The 15,036-nt window shown below is 33.1% G+C and overlaps 1 protein-coding gene across 3 annotated transcripts in view; it reads left to right on the forward strand.

Annotated features, from left to right (window-relative positions):
- The window catches only part of TAX1BP1 (Tax1 binding protein 1), a 78,078-nt gene that overhangs the window by 34,796 nt on the left and 28,246 nt on the right, over window positions 1-15,036 (forward strand). For all 3 annotated transcript variants that reach the window (XM_046668766.1, XM_046668767.1, XM_046668765.1), the window contains exons 6-12: window positions 1,196-1,344; window positions 1,430-1,520; window positions 4,915-5,100; window positions 9,748-9,972; window positions 10,531-10,677; window positions 12,296-12,419; window positions 13,590-13,693. In XM_046668766.1, the coding sequence (XP_046524722.1) occupies window positions 1,196-1,344; window positions 1,430-1,520; window positions 4,915-5,100; window positions 9,748-9,972; window positions 10,531-10,677; window positions 12,296-12,419; window positions 13,590-13,693 (1,026 nt within the window). The remainder of the gene's footprint in view (window positions 1-1,195; window positions 1,345-1,429; window positions 1,521-4,914; window positions 5,101-9,747; window positions 9,973-10,530; window positions 10,678-12,295; window positions 12,420-13,589; window positions 13,694-15,036) is intronic.

Genomic DNA, 15,036 nt, shown 5'->3' on the forward strand with positions numbered 1-15,036 from the left:
TAGCGGAGCGCATGAACTTAACCACTTGGCCGTGGGGCCAGCCCCATGAATTGTTGAATTTTGACAACAGTTGTAGCAGAGGGAATAAGTATTATCTGCTCTCTTTGGTAGTGTGGCTTTGGTGGTGGAAAAGCATTTGGCTTTGTATAACGCTGGTTGGTTAATGTTGCAAATTGACTAAGGCAAACATTTGCTTTGAGCAAAACGAAACCAACAGAGTGTATCTGACCACCATTGTGATAAGCTTTTTAATGAAGTATAGATACAATATAGCAATTTTCGTACTATAGGAAGATAATTAAAATGGTATTCTACCTGTAAGTAAAAAGTTTGGCTGTGTTATTTTATATAAATCAAAGTGACTTATAAATACTGTGTAACATTTGATACATTTAAGTTGGCAGTTTTCTTTTGTTTTTGTTGTTGGTAGGTGGGTGGTGCTTTCTTAGCGGGAAATTTTAAACTTATTTTTTTAACAAAAACAGTTTGAGTCTCATAATTTTATAAACTAGGCAAAAAAAGCCTTATTATGTCCATTTTACAGATTATAATACAGGCTTAGAGAGAAGCTTGATCAGGTTCTCATAAGTTGCTTGTCTGAATTGATGTGATAAATTTTTTTTAACTTTTAGATTATTTGTTTAAAGTAGAATATTCTATGTTAAATAGAAATGCATTTTATTTATTGCATTTATTACTTGTTTTTTATTTGTTTCTGTTTCTTTGAATATTGTTCATGCCTCTGAGTCACAGTGGCAGGAGCATTAGGAACACTGCTTTAGGCATGTGTCTTAACCTAGTGCTTTGTTGTAATTATCAGTGGCTCTTAGTTATCTCTGCTTGAAGAAGCATATGTTAACGTTGGTAATATCATATGAAACCTGATTTGTCATTGGGGTGACGTTGAAAAGCAAGATGTGAAAAATGAAAGTGACTGATTTTTACATTTTTTTCTCATTTTTGTTGTCTGCCCTCTGGTGGAGAAGTTAGTGAAATCAACAAGCAAGTGTATGAAAAGCCAAGAAAAAAAATCGATAGTTTAATTTAGTATATGAAAAGTTGAATGTATGTTACAAATTTGGGTTTAGTTTTTAGTGTTAGCTTATAAACTTTGGAGGGGACAAATGTGGGATTAAAATATGCAAATTTGTCTTAATTATATTTCTGTTTCTCAAAATACTTTGTTGTTTTTAAGGGTCTTATTGAAGTATCACAAAGTTTAAAAATGGAAAATGAAGAGTTTAAGAAGAGATACAATGATGCCACATCCAAAGCTCTCCAGCTTGAGGAAGATATTGTGTCAGTGACACATAAAGCAATTGAAAAAGAAACTGAATTAGACAGGTATTTCTGATGCTTTTAAAAAAATACTTTTATATTTTAACAGAGGGCCTTTTGTTTATACTAATGTTACTTGAACTTAATTCAGTTTAAAGGACAAACTCAGGAAGGCACAGTATGAAAGAGAACAACTTGAATGTCAGTTGAAGACGGAAAAGGATGAGAAGGAACTTTATAAGGTAATTTATTTTTTCCATTTCTATTAGTTATCTATTGCTGTGTTATAAATTACCCCAAAACTTAGTGGTCAGGTCAGGAATTTGGGAGCATCTTAGCTTTTTGGTTCCGGCTTAGTTGCACTCAGGATGTTGGCAAGGGCTGCAGTCAGCTAAAGGCTTGATTGGACCTGGAGCATCTCTCGTCAAGGTGGCTCACTCACATGATGTTTGGCAGGAGCCCCTTCAGTTTCTTAATGTGTGGGCTCTTCAGTGGCTGTGGAATATCCTCTCAACATGGCAGCCAACTTCCCTCAGAGTGATCTATCCAAGAGACAGCAAGGAGGAAGTCACAGTGCATTTTATGATCTAGTCTCTGAAGCTGTACACTGATCTTCTACTTTATCTTATTCATTAGAAGCAAGTCACTTGATCCAGCTGACACTCAAGGAGAGGAGAATTGGGCTCCATTTCCAGAAGAAAGGAGTATCAAAGGATTTGGGGACATATTTTAAAACTACCTCATTGTGTATTGTCCCTAAAAATTAGTTTTCAGGGGATTAATTTGCTGGTATTTTAGATACTTAGCAGTAATGTGAAATAAGTCAAAGTTTAAATGGTAACAAGATACCTGTGTATCAGAATTTACATAATTATTTTCCCGTTTTAAGAACATATAAACGTTAGGGAGAGCATTAATTTATTTCAGTGATCATCATGTTGTAGAATTTGACTTTTGGAATAATCTTCAGAGACTGTCATTTTAAAAAAGATATCCTCACTGCTAACAAATCTTCACATTTTGAAGTTTTTGTTCCTTTCCTTTTTAAGTGATTCTGAAATAGGATAGTTAGCTTAATTGTCAATAATGTTTTGAATGCACATTGAGACTTATCTTAGGTGGCTCCTAAGCCATTCCTGAAGGCAGTTCCAGATGAGGAATTTCAAGAACATTCTGAGTTTGTCAGTATTATTCAGTTAGATTCAGTCTCTTGATTAGAATAGGAGAGGGCAACACTCTTATATTATGGTATATATTTGATTAAAGATAAAAACATATAATTCTACATATTTTCAGTATTTGAGAATCACAATATTTGCACTAAGAAACTAGAATGTGATTTGTTGTATTGCCAGTGGGTTTTTTCCTTATTAGTTTTGGTGGTGGTTTGTTTTTTTTTTACAGATAAGAGTTAAAAAATATTGAATCCACTGTGTACCTCAGAGCAGAGCCTGGATAGGGACATTTTGCATATCATGGATTATACCTATTCTATTTTTTGGAACAACTCTTCTGCAGAGATTGAGAGAGAGAGAGAGAGAGAGAGAGAATTGTGTGTGTGTGTGTGTGTGTGTGTGTGTGTGTGTGTGTGTGTGTGTATCACCCCCAAAACAGGAAGAAAAATAGTGAAGATTCACTGGTGGATGATTTTATGATTTGACTCTTTAAGAAAAAGTGCCCAAAAATAATGTTTAGTTTTTGAACAAGATTTTGTGAAAAAGAGGAGTAATACAGATATCTAGAGGAAGAATTAACGCAATTGGATTACCATTTATACGGTGTTTTTGCAAATTACCTTCAAATGCATTTTTTTAAAGTTATAAAGCATTTTTTAACTAAGTGAAAATTTGGCATCTATAATAATTTTTTGTTTAATGTTACTATGAATTTCAGTGAGAGTGTTTCAGTTTTATTGATAGGAAAAGACCTGGGCATTATTTTTCTGTGGAGAATTAAGTGCTTTCCATGTTGTTTTTCTATTACCACAGTGGGAGATTATAGTAAAGTAAATAGAATGTCTATGTCTTCAATCATTTTAATTCAATAGTAAATGAAATGAAATATAAAGGCATACTAGTTAGTATTGGGAAGGGTTTAGGAAGGTCCTAAGTAAACTAGTGATGCTGGAGAGGTGTAATGATAACTAGGATGACTTATTTTGGAAAACCTAACCCTAAGGCTGTCACCTTTCCACTCTGCCTTTCTTTTCTCTCTTCTATCCTGAGAACAGGACTTCTGGTGTTTTATAGAGGGTTGCAAGCACATTTTAGGGTAAATCCAGCATTTGTTTTTCCTTTACTGCTCTAAATTATTTATCCCTTATATTATCCCTTGTTTTGTCTCACTTTCTGCAAAGACTTTCTGTCTCTCTGTTGTACACCTGAATGAGTCCTTTGCAAAAGAGTTGGCAGGCAGGAAGGAAGGGAAAGGATGAGGTGGCTTGGGGAGTTATTCTTTTACAGTGCCAATATCTCCAGTTTCTATTAGCATTAGCAGTTGGGTTCAAAGTGACATTAAAATTCCTGTTTGAATACTACTCTCCCCCAACCTCCCAGTGTTCTGAACAGTAGTATTTCATTTGAATGTGTGTACCTCAAAAATCAGAAGTAAACTTTTCCTTTGGGATTTTTGTTTTGTGTTTTTTCAGCATGGAGATTCCATTTACCGAGTGTGGTAAGACCTCCTACTGTGCTGTTAACCTCAGAAAACATACTTTCCTGTCCAAATTGTTCACATAAATAACCAGAGAGATTGCTTATGTCTCTCTCCTTCAGCCCCTATTGGATCATATGACTCATCCCTGCCCTATTAGAATTTAGAGGAATTGGTAAAACACTTTGATGAGCTAATGATTATGAAAATTAGGTAGTGTTTCTAAAGTGATGCTGCAAAGGTCTTGTCTGCTGATACCTTCATAGAATCCGGAGTTATATTCTATCCTTGTCAACAGGAATTAGTCTTTCAGCATTCTATACATTTAAAGAGCAAAGTGCAAAAAGTATGTTAATTTGTTTTTCTGTGGTACTCTTAACCAAAGCACGATACTCTTTATAGTGGAAACTAGATATCTGTGCTCTTTATAATTTCATTTATGGAATTTGATTTGTGTATCTGTTGTGAGTAAATGAGCAGCAGCAGCCAAAGTTCCTGGAAAAATCAATATAGTTGGGTTAATTAATCAACAAATATATTTTTAGGCACACAGGAAGTAAATGACATAGTACTTTTCACAAGCAAAGAATTGCATTGCTTAAGATGTTGTTCTTGAATGTCTGCCTTTAGTTTTCCAGAATGTAGTCATGCCTTTATATCTGAATATGCTTTTAACATAATCTGTTTCCCCAAAAGAACAATCAAATCCATGTGCAATTTTAAAGAGAACTTAAAATGATTAAATCAAAGGAAAAGATTTTAGAATTAATCTCTATGGAAATTTTTTTTTAAAAGATCAGAAAAGCTGTGTTCTGCTCCCACATGCTTATTAGCTAGTCATTTAGCAGAACTTGGGTCTCCTGACTCCTAGTCTCATAAGTCTTCTCTTGCCTTGATCATATTTGGGTTAGTGATAAACAGTGGTATTTTAAAGTTTGACTTATGAAGTTAGAATATTCTTGACATTTTTGAACACTGTTACAGGTACATTTGAAGAATACGGAAATAGAAAATACCAAGCTTGTGTCGGAGGTCCAGACTTTAAAGAATTTAGATGGGAACAAAGAAAGCATGATTACTCATTTCAAAGAAGAGATTGGCAGACTTCAGCTCTGTTTGGCTGAAAAGGAAAATCTGCAAAGGGCTTTCTTGCTTACAACCTCAAGTAAGGTAAGTACTTTTACAATATGTATTTGAAGATTGTAAAACATATCTCTGTTATATGTAAACAGTATGGTGGTTTTTATTTTTAATCTCCCCTCTGCCTAAAATTTTTTTGAAAAAGTCCTAATTTACAGAACAGTTGGAAGAATAGAACAGTGAATACATATGTATCCTCAAATATTTTGCCATCTTTATCTCCCTCATTTATGTGCCTTTTTTTTTTGAGCCCTTTGAAAGTTAGTTGCAGGTCTTAGGACATTTCACCCTAAACACTTCAGTATGTCTCTCCTATCAACAAGTACATTTTTCTTTATAATCCTAATACCATTATCACACCCAAGAAATTTAACATTGGTATGATAATATTCATTCTTTTATATAGTTTTAGTCTACATTCAAATTGTCCCAAATATATTTTTATATAACCTTTAAAATTTCTTGATCCAGTGGTAGTGAAAGATCATACATTAATTTGATTATTTTTGTGTTCCTGGTCTACTCTGATTTAGAATAGTGTCCCTATACTTTTTGTCTTTGTTGTTGTTGTTGTTGAGGAAGATTAGCCCTGAGGTAACATCTGTGCCGATCTTCCTCCACTTTTATACGTGAGTCACCGCCACAGCATGGCTGACAAGCAATGTAGGTCTGTGCCCAGGATCCCAACCCACAAACCTGGGCTGCTGAAGCGCAGCGTGCCAAACTTAACCACCATGCTGTGGGGCCAGTCCCATACTTTTATCTGTTATGACATTGATGTTTTTGAAGAATCCAGGCTTGTCTGAGACAATGTTCCATAATCTAGATTTGTCTATTGTTTCTTTGTGACTGGATTCAGATCAAACATTTTTGGCAAGAAAAGGCATAGATGATGTTTTGTATATTCTATTGCAGTCATATCAAGAGTCACATAATGTCAGTTCCATTCTTGATGGTGTTAGGTTTAATCATTTGTTTCAAGTTATGTCTGCCTCTCTTTCCATTATATCTATGCCTTTCCCTCTTTGTGATTATTGAGTAGTTTGTGGGATTATACTGTGATATCATGTGAACATCCTATTCCCCAATAGCCTTTCACTCCATGGTTTTTATCCCTGATGATCCTCACCTGCATCAGTTATTACATTAATGATTGCAAAATGGTGATCTAAAAAGTTCTATCATTTCTTTTACTTTTATTAGTAGATATTCTTTTATAATGAGGAGGTTCCCTGTTGCCCACTCCCCTTTTTTTATATACTGTGGACTTAGGGATTGTTTTTTGTTCAGTGTATTGTACATTATCATTATTATTCTTTTTCTTACCCCAATTGTCCCATATTTTCCCAGGGGGAGCCTTTTCAAACTTGTTTTTTCACTGTTTTTGATATGTCCCCCTAATGCTTTGAATATTTCCTTGCTTTGTGGCACAACTGTATGTTAGAGCTTTAGGTTCTGCCCCAGAACTGGTATTAGTCATTTCTGCAAGGATCCCTGCTTTTTCAGTAGGGAATGATATTTTGAAATCAAGAACTAGATCTCTTTCTACTAGGGGTTGTTGCTGCTGTATACATTCATTGGACAGACATTTTAAGTCTTGAATTTATATTGATATGCCCAATTCACATCTACTGCCTTAAGGTTCTTCCTTCTCTTTCTCCATTCCATATTTACGTATCTCTTCTCCCAGTGTGAGAACCCTTGTTTCCAAAACATCATTATATTTATTCATTTTTTGCCCAGCTATACACACCAATAGTTTCAGAATAATTACGTCAATGCCACTTCCAACAATAAGTCTACCAAATAAAATTAAGATGTTTTGCAGCTTTGTTTTCTTAGAATATATTTCACTAAAGATATACAGAGTACTGTGTTCAAAAGTTATTTGAATTAATTTTTCAACATACTTATGCTATGAATTTGTAATACAGTTTATTTTTTGTTGTATTTAATTTTAAGATTTGTTTTTATTCTTCTGACCTTTTGATTTAATTTTTTGAATATGTAAAATAGTTGCATCATTCAAAAGTCAAAATGATTTAAAAAAATTTACTCTCTCTCAATCTCTTCTCTCAAAAATTTCTTTCTTACCTATACCCATAGGTAAACATTTTCATTAGTTTCCAGTTTATCCTTCTTACATTTCTTTTTGCAAAACTAAGCTTACATAGACCTGCATGAGTACACACTCTTCTCTATCCCCTTCTTTCTTAAAAAAAAAAAAGGCGCCATGCTATATATACTCTTTTGCACCTTGGTTTTTTTCGCTGAACAATATAAACTGGAAATTATTCCATATCAATTTATAGAGATCTTCCTAAGTTTTTAAAAATAGCTAATACTACATTGTGTTGATTTACCTTGATTTATTCATTAACTTTTGTGGATGCATATTATGTTGTTTTCAGTAGTTTGCTATTAAGTACACTCAGACATAGTTAATACAACACCTAAAATGTCAGATATGCATGACGTTTAGAATTAATAAGACCCAAGTTAATTTTCAGGGTATTTAATGTAGCAAATTGCAAATGCAAAGGTGAAAAATATATTTGATTGTTATTTAATAAGATGCTAAAAATTTCTCTAAGCATCTTTTTCATACTTAAGCCAGACGTCTGTCAGGAAAAACATTGGTATAGAAATACCTGGGGAAAATGACTCTGAATTGTTAAAACTTTTTTTAAAATATGAAAGACAATATGAGGTCTTGGTTATAAAAGAAAAAATTCAAATAATGCATGAGGGTACACAGTAAAAGTAACCCTCATCCTTTCCCAGATGTTATCATTATAGAATTTTTAATTTTTCTAGAAATCTATGAATGTGCACATAATATTTATATTTTAACAAAAATGAGAATATATATAGTATTCCAAAACCTTTTAAAAAAAATTTATGGACTATCTAGACATCTTGCAGTATGAGTGCATGCATGTACAAATCTTCCTCGTTCATTATGTTTCTGCATAGTATCCATCCTTTTATTTACTAGGTGTGTGCTGTGTAATTGTTTTTAGTTATGTGCAGTCCTTAGTTATTATAAACATGCTGCAGTAAACGTTCTTGTGCAGATATCTAGGCACATGTATAAATCTAGAATGAATTCCTCCAAGTGCAATTGCCAGATATTTAAATTTTTAGAGTCATTTTCAAATTGCCTTTCAAAAAAATTAATAGACCAACGATATGCTGCTGTTTGTAATGGCTGCATAGACTTTCATTGTGTGGAGTATATATCATAGTTTATTTATAATAAATTCTCATATTGTTAGACACTTTGATTTTTAATAATTTTTCATTATTTTAATATTTTGCTGAATCCCTGTCAAGCTAAACTCCTGTCCATATCCTTTAATAATTTTCTTAGAAACTCATGAAAATAAAGTTGCTAGATCAGAGGCTGTGTGCTTTTTAAAGATATTGATGAAAGTTGCAAAAGTCTGATGAGAATGTTTATACCACTTATAGATTATATAAGCCCACCTGTTTGGAAATGTGCTAATTTTCCTAAACCCATCCAAATATTGGAGTATTCCTCTTTGTCAACTTGAAAGAAGATAAATAGTATTTGTTTTTACTTCTTTATTTGATTGTTGATGAGTTGATTAATTTTTTTATGCATAATAGTTATTTTTTTCTTTTAAAAAAATTTTATGTTCATGCCTTCCTCCAGTTTTGTTTTGTTTTTTTTTGGTTTTGAGTTTTTCCTTTTCTTATTGATTCGAAAAGATATTTACATCAGTATTATGCCATTTTTGAATATATTACAAATAATTTTCTTCTCGTTTTTTGCTTTTTTATCTTTTGACATATAGAAGCTGACAATATTTACATAGTTAGATGAATTAATGTTATACCTACAAAGATTTTCTCCACTTCAACATTATGTAAATAATTATTTACATTTTTTTCTAAGGAGCTAATAATTTAAAAACCAAGAACAGGTTGCACTTTTTCTGAGTTTACACTGTTTTTAGTGCAGAGATAAAAGTAAAGTTGAATAAACTAGATTTAGTGAGCTTATAATGTCTAGTTAATATTAAAGGAAATAATTTTATCATGGCAATTTTAACTTCTTAAAGATATTTTTAGGTTTGTTAAGAGATGCTAATTACTTTTCATTTTTCCAGTGCCTCATCTCTGCTATTTGCATATCACTATTTTTATTTAGAACTAAGTTCTAAATCTGTTCTGTTTTCATAATGATGTGTAATGATATATTAATGTTATATTGGATATGTTTTAGGTTAGATAGTAGGAAACATCTTTCAACCAAAATTTTTGGCGTTACAAAGAAGTTTTTGAAATTATTTTTATTGGTCATCAAAATAAATGAGGGTCAGTAGTTCCAGCTGGAGAGATCCTGGGGGACAGGAGCTTTCATTTGTCTCATTTTAGCCAGAGCTTTAAGCATGTTGAGTATGTCACCTGACTTCCTGTACTTCAGTTTTCTCGTGTATATAAAATTGTAGTAGTGCATAGCATTGCTGTATGGGGACTCTAAAACAAAGTCGTATCTTAAGTTTTTTATAGACATATATTTCATTTGTCATAAATAGAAAAGCAATATTAAAAATTTTCAGTCTGTTGAAATATGAGTAAAAATTGTTTCTGCTTCTGTTTTTTATTTGAATGGTTTAATTACAAATATATTTGTCTGCCTTTCTTCAGGAAGATACAGTTTTTTTAAAGGAGCAACTTCGTAAAGCGGAGGAACAGGTTCAGGCAACTCGACAAGAAGTTGTCTTTTTGGCTAAAGAACTTAGCGATGCGGTAAACGTGCGAGATAAAACGATGGCAGATCTGCACACTGCACGCTTGGAAAATGAGAAAGTAAAAAAGCAGTTAGCTGATACAGTGGCCGAACTTAAACTGAATGCTGTGAAAAAGGACCAGGTAAAAATGGGTTAATTTTGAATTTACATTTTGATCAAAAACTCACTGTAAGCTCACCAAAGAGAATGAATTATCTTTGAACATGTTGGATTCCTGATCGCAGAATTTTAAATTTCTATTCATTTTGTTTAGTTGTTGTAACTTCTTAGGTTGAAATTAATGTAAGTTTTAAGAAAAAGTTCTGTAAGCCAATTCCTAGTGGTCAGTAAAAGCTGCTCTCTTATTGTTCATTAAACTTTCTGATGTCAGGTATATATTGCTTTGTGTGGAATTTCTTATTTACTAGCTACATAAAATGGTATTACGGTTTTTTAACAGGGTAATACTTGTTCCTCAGAAGCTGGGATATTCTTCTCTAGTTTCTTAATAAACCTTAGTCCTAAGAATATAAAGCTGAATTTATTAGGAGAGCTAATGTGACTCTGTAGCCAAAACTCCAAAACAAATAAAAATGAAAAGACAGAAAGAAAAAAGTGAAAATGAGTTGGGATTTACTACTATGTTATGAGAGATGAGATGTTTTCTTTTTCTTAGAGGAAGTGTTTGTTTCTTTCTTAGGAAAAGACTGATACACTGGAACATGAACTGAGAAGAGAAGTTGAAGATCTGAAACTTCGTCTTCAGATGGCAGCAGATCATTATAAAGAAAAATTCAAGGAATGCCAGAGGCTCCAAAAACAAATAAATAAACTTTCAGACCAATCAGTAAGTTGAATATATATAGTTGAATTCATATATAGTAAAATATTTCCTTTATCAATATTTTTGTTTGCAAATCAAGTTTATAATATTCTGAATATTAGCCTTTTGAATATAATTTATCTCTGCTTGATTTCAAGTCATTGGCTTCATATTGTAATGATATATATATTTTTTCTTTCTTTTTTTTTTTTTTTTTGAGGAAGATTAGCCCTGAGCTAACTACTGCCAGTCCTCCTCTTTTTTTGCTGAGGAAGCCTGACCCTGAGCTAACATCCATGCCCATCTTCCTCCACTTTATATGTAGGATGCCTACCACAGCATGGCGTGCCAAGCGGTGCCATGTCTGCATCCGGGATCTGAACTGGCGAACCCCGGGCTGCCGAGAAGTGGAACGTACGAACTTAACTGCTGCTCCACCAGGCTGGCCCCTGTAATGATATATTTTTTGAAAAAAAATCTGAAATTTTTATTTGATGGAGAACCAACAAAAGAAGCAAGGGCAGCAGGAGGAAAAGAAAAAAAAAAAGGAGAAAGCACTCTCTTTTCCTGCCCATTTCCCACTAAGTTCTTGATAAATGTCTTTTTTGCTTAAAAACTCAATATGTGTTATTGAATACCTCCTGTGATAATGGTGCCTGTCTTCACTGGGGTTCATGATCATCCCCGGAGTCTTAGATAGTTTCCCGGTTGTAATTATTGAGTTCTTCCATCCTATTCACATCCAGTAGATTAGGAAGAGTTAAAGTGGTAGCTGGGGCCGGCCCAGTGGTGCAGCCCAGGGTTCTCTGGTCCAGATCCCAGGTGCGGACATGGCACTGCTTAGCGAGCCATGCTGTGTTAGACGTCCCATATATAAAGTAGAGGAAGATGGGCACGGATGTTAGCTCAGGGCCGGTCTTCCTCAGCAAAAAGAGGAGGATTAGCAGCAGTTAGTTCAGGGCTAATCTTCCTCAAAAAAAAAAAAAGTGTTAGCTAATTATTTTTGTTCCATTTGAGAGTGGGTAGGCAGATTGAATAAAAGCAAAGAAAATGTTTCTTGAATGTGTGTTTTAATGTGGGTCCTGAAATGGTACTTAAATATAAGGTTTGTTATGTAATGGAGTCCTGGAAGTGAAGAAACATATTTCAAACCTGAAGTTGAAAATGATACCACAGTTCTCTTTGCAAACAAAATTTGCTGTAAAGATCGTTTTATTTGTATACAGATGATGTTTTCCCAGTGTTATTTTTTTGAAAAATGAGATGCAAGAAATGCATGTCATCAAAAACGAAGGCTTTTGTGAAAAAAATTGTACTTTAAGTATGACACCCACATGTATAGATTTTGGCTTAGGGAGTTAAAATATATTATGACTTTGTAGTAGAAAACTTATGAGATTTCTGTGAATGGCTTGTTTTGGTGGTATTTTGATGATTTGACAAGAAAAAGCAAAATAAAGCTTTTCTCTTTTGTAACATCTATGCCAGTAAAGTGATATGTCTAACTTTAGTCTTTCTTGCCCTTTAACACAAAGCAGTTTTGTAGACTTTTCAGGATTTCTTTACATAATTATTATTTACACAATTACTGAAGGAAGGAAATATAACTCATTTAACAATTTATTGTTAACATTTTGAATAGGCCAATAACAATAGTGTCTTCACAAAGAAAATTGGGAATCAGCAGAAAGTGAATGATGCCTCAATCAACACAGACCCAGCTGCTACTGCCTCCACTGTAGATGTAAGGACACCGCCTTCTGCAGGTAAAAATCTTTCAGACTTTGTGTGTAAAGTGTCCTGCCTTGAAAAGTATTTATACTTATTTATATTGCCTTGTTCCAGGTGTAAAAATTTTAGGGAGCTTATAAAAATCCTTATGTTATAAATAAGGATTTGAGGCAAAGGGAAATAAGGGTTTAAAAGTAAGATAAAGTCATGCATGTGGTGAACATACAATATGCGAGTGTGAACTAGTGTTTCTCTCATGAGAATATTCACAAATGTTAAATGGGTAGTACAACAAAAGCTGAGAATTGAATTTTTAATTGTACAGTTCTTTCAGGGGGAGAAACTTATAAAACCCCTATTTGTTCTGTTCGTTTCTCTCTCTCTCTTTTTTTGGCTGCTTTGGGCCTATAAGGTACTTCCCTTATTAGTGTACCTGATGGCAGATAAGTAGATAAGTTAAATCTTTTTATTAGTTTATTAACTTATAGAACAGACTAGCGAGATATACTGAATATGTGAACAACATGAAAGTTTGAATTAACTCTAGGTTTTCACTTCTCCTAATTTCTGTTTTTCACTTTATGTTAATGATTTGACAGTAGTGAAGGTAAGCACTAGAGTATTTAAAAGTGTTATTTCCTTGTGTAGCGTTTGGAATAATTGATATTTTTAGACTGTTTAAATGTATTGTAAATTTCCTATACTATTAAATATTTAATTAGGTTCAGCCACTATAGAACAGGCTCCTGCCTTCCATTTCCATACATCCTCTATAGTAACTAGAATGGTGTTATAGAGCATTTAATAAGGACTTAGTGAATAGTATTGAAGGACTAGAAAAATGATTTAAAATGTCTCAAAGAGTATGGCTTTTCTACTTATCTTGTCTATTCAGTTATATAAAGAGAACAATTTTTGTGCTATTTTAGAAGTATTTTTAGCTAATTAAAAAAAATAAAATAATGTTCCTTTCATGATTGAATGTGAACTTAGTGCTGGCTAAACTGACATTTAAAAAATTCTCATCTAGAGTTTATTTTATCCTTCTTTGTTTATTTAGTGTATGGATAGATGTTTTTAAATAGATGTTTCTTTCCTTTGGTATTCCATTTACCATAGTTCACAGTTTACTGACCCTTAAGTTACTCAGAACAGGGCGATGAGGGGCAAAATAATTTTTAATAATCTTACGTTCTGCCTTATAGCTGAGACAGATTTTGACATTGTGACAAAGGGGCAAGTCTGTGAAATGACGAAAGAAATTGCTGACAAGACAGAAAAGTATAATAAATGTAAACAACTCTTGCAGGTAGGTTATCTCCATTGTAAATGAAAGATATTTATCAAATGTAATGGCTTATGTAATCGATTGATGGATACCCTAGAGTTCTTTTTCATGCCCATAAACTGGCATTTAGTTTCACTTTTGAGATGATGAGAGAGGATTGTTCTGTGTATCTCTTCATGTAGCCTGTATGTAAAATCATGATCCTAAAATTATTATTTTCTGTGCACTTGTCCTTCTCTCAATAATGAGCCAGTGATTAATGAGATTGGATATTATTGTCTGTTGTGTTCATATAAGGATACATGGAAAATGTTTGAACTTCATAAAAGGAAAGTGCTCCTTTTACATTTAATGTAATGATAGCGAAGAATTTTACCACATCTTAAAAGTGACCAGATTTGCAAAGTGGAAAAAAGGAACGTTAGCTCAATGAGTTGATGCCTTAACAGTGTTACTTATTTTGATTATTTTAAACTGTGTTATTCAGATGTTTCAATTTTTCAGCTGTCTTGGCAGCACTCACTACTGGAGTATTTAAGGGATAAAGGGAAAATGCTTCTCTTTTATACCTGATTTGGAGAAGGGAGAAAAAGGTGTTTTGTGTTTGTGTATGTGATTTTTGTTTGTTTAATTAAATTTTTTTGTGTGTGTGTTTCTCTGCATGTGGAGAGGGGAGGGATAATGTTTAGAGCTATAGAATGAAGTTCATATGTTAGCTCAATGTTACTATAGTGATTAATTTAAAATATTTTATGTTACTGCTTTCTAAATAATATTAATTTAATGTAATCTTTTAATCTAACTTTAAACTGAACATTTTTGTTGCATTAGAGGATCCTTCCTTCTGTAGAAGGGTTGATTAGAAGGGTTGAATATATGCTTACCCTTGAGTTCAAAGTATTGGTTTATAAGGGACTAAACTATTTTTCGTTAAATGTGAAACAATTCTGGATGAATATTTTAAAAATCTCATTATACAGTATTATTGAAAGGAAGATAGAATGTTCCTTCAAGCTAAAAACTTCCTCAAGGTACATTTCTTTTTTACAATTGTGTTGAAGTACAATTCAAATCCAATAAATCACACATATTTAAAGTCTGCAGTTTGATCAGTTTTGCAGCAGATAGTCATGAAACTATCACAGTGTCAAGGTAATGAACATTTCCATTTCCCCTCAAAGTTTTTTTGTACCCATTTGTAACTCATCCTTCCCTCTATCCCCATCCTCGGGAAACCATCGGCTTGCTTTCTGCCACGATAGGTTAGCCTACCTTTTGTACAATTTCTATAAGTGGAATCATATGGTATGTATTCTTCTTTTCCTGTCTTCTTTGAGCACAATTATTTTGAGATTTATCCATGT

The sequence above is a fragment of the Equus quagga genome, chromosome 8 (genome assembly GCF_021613505.1).
Source record: "Equus quagga isolate Etosha38 chromosome 8, UCLA_HA_Equagga_1.0, whole genome shotgun sequence".
In the NCBI taxonomy this organism is placed as follows: Eukaryota; Metazoa; Chordata; class Mammalia; order Perissodactyla; family Equidae; genus Equus; species Equus quagga.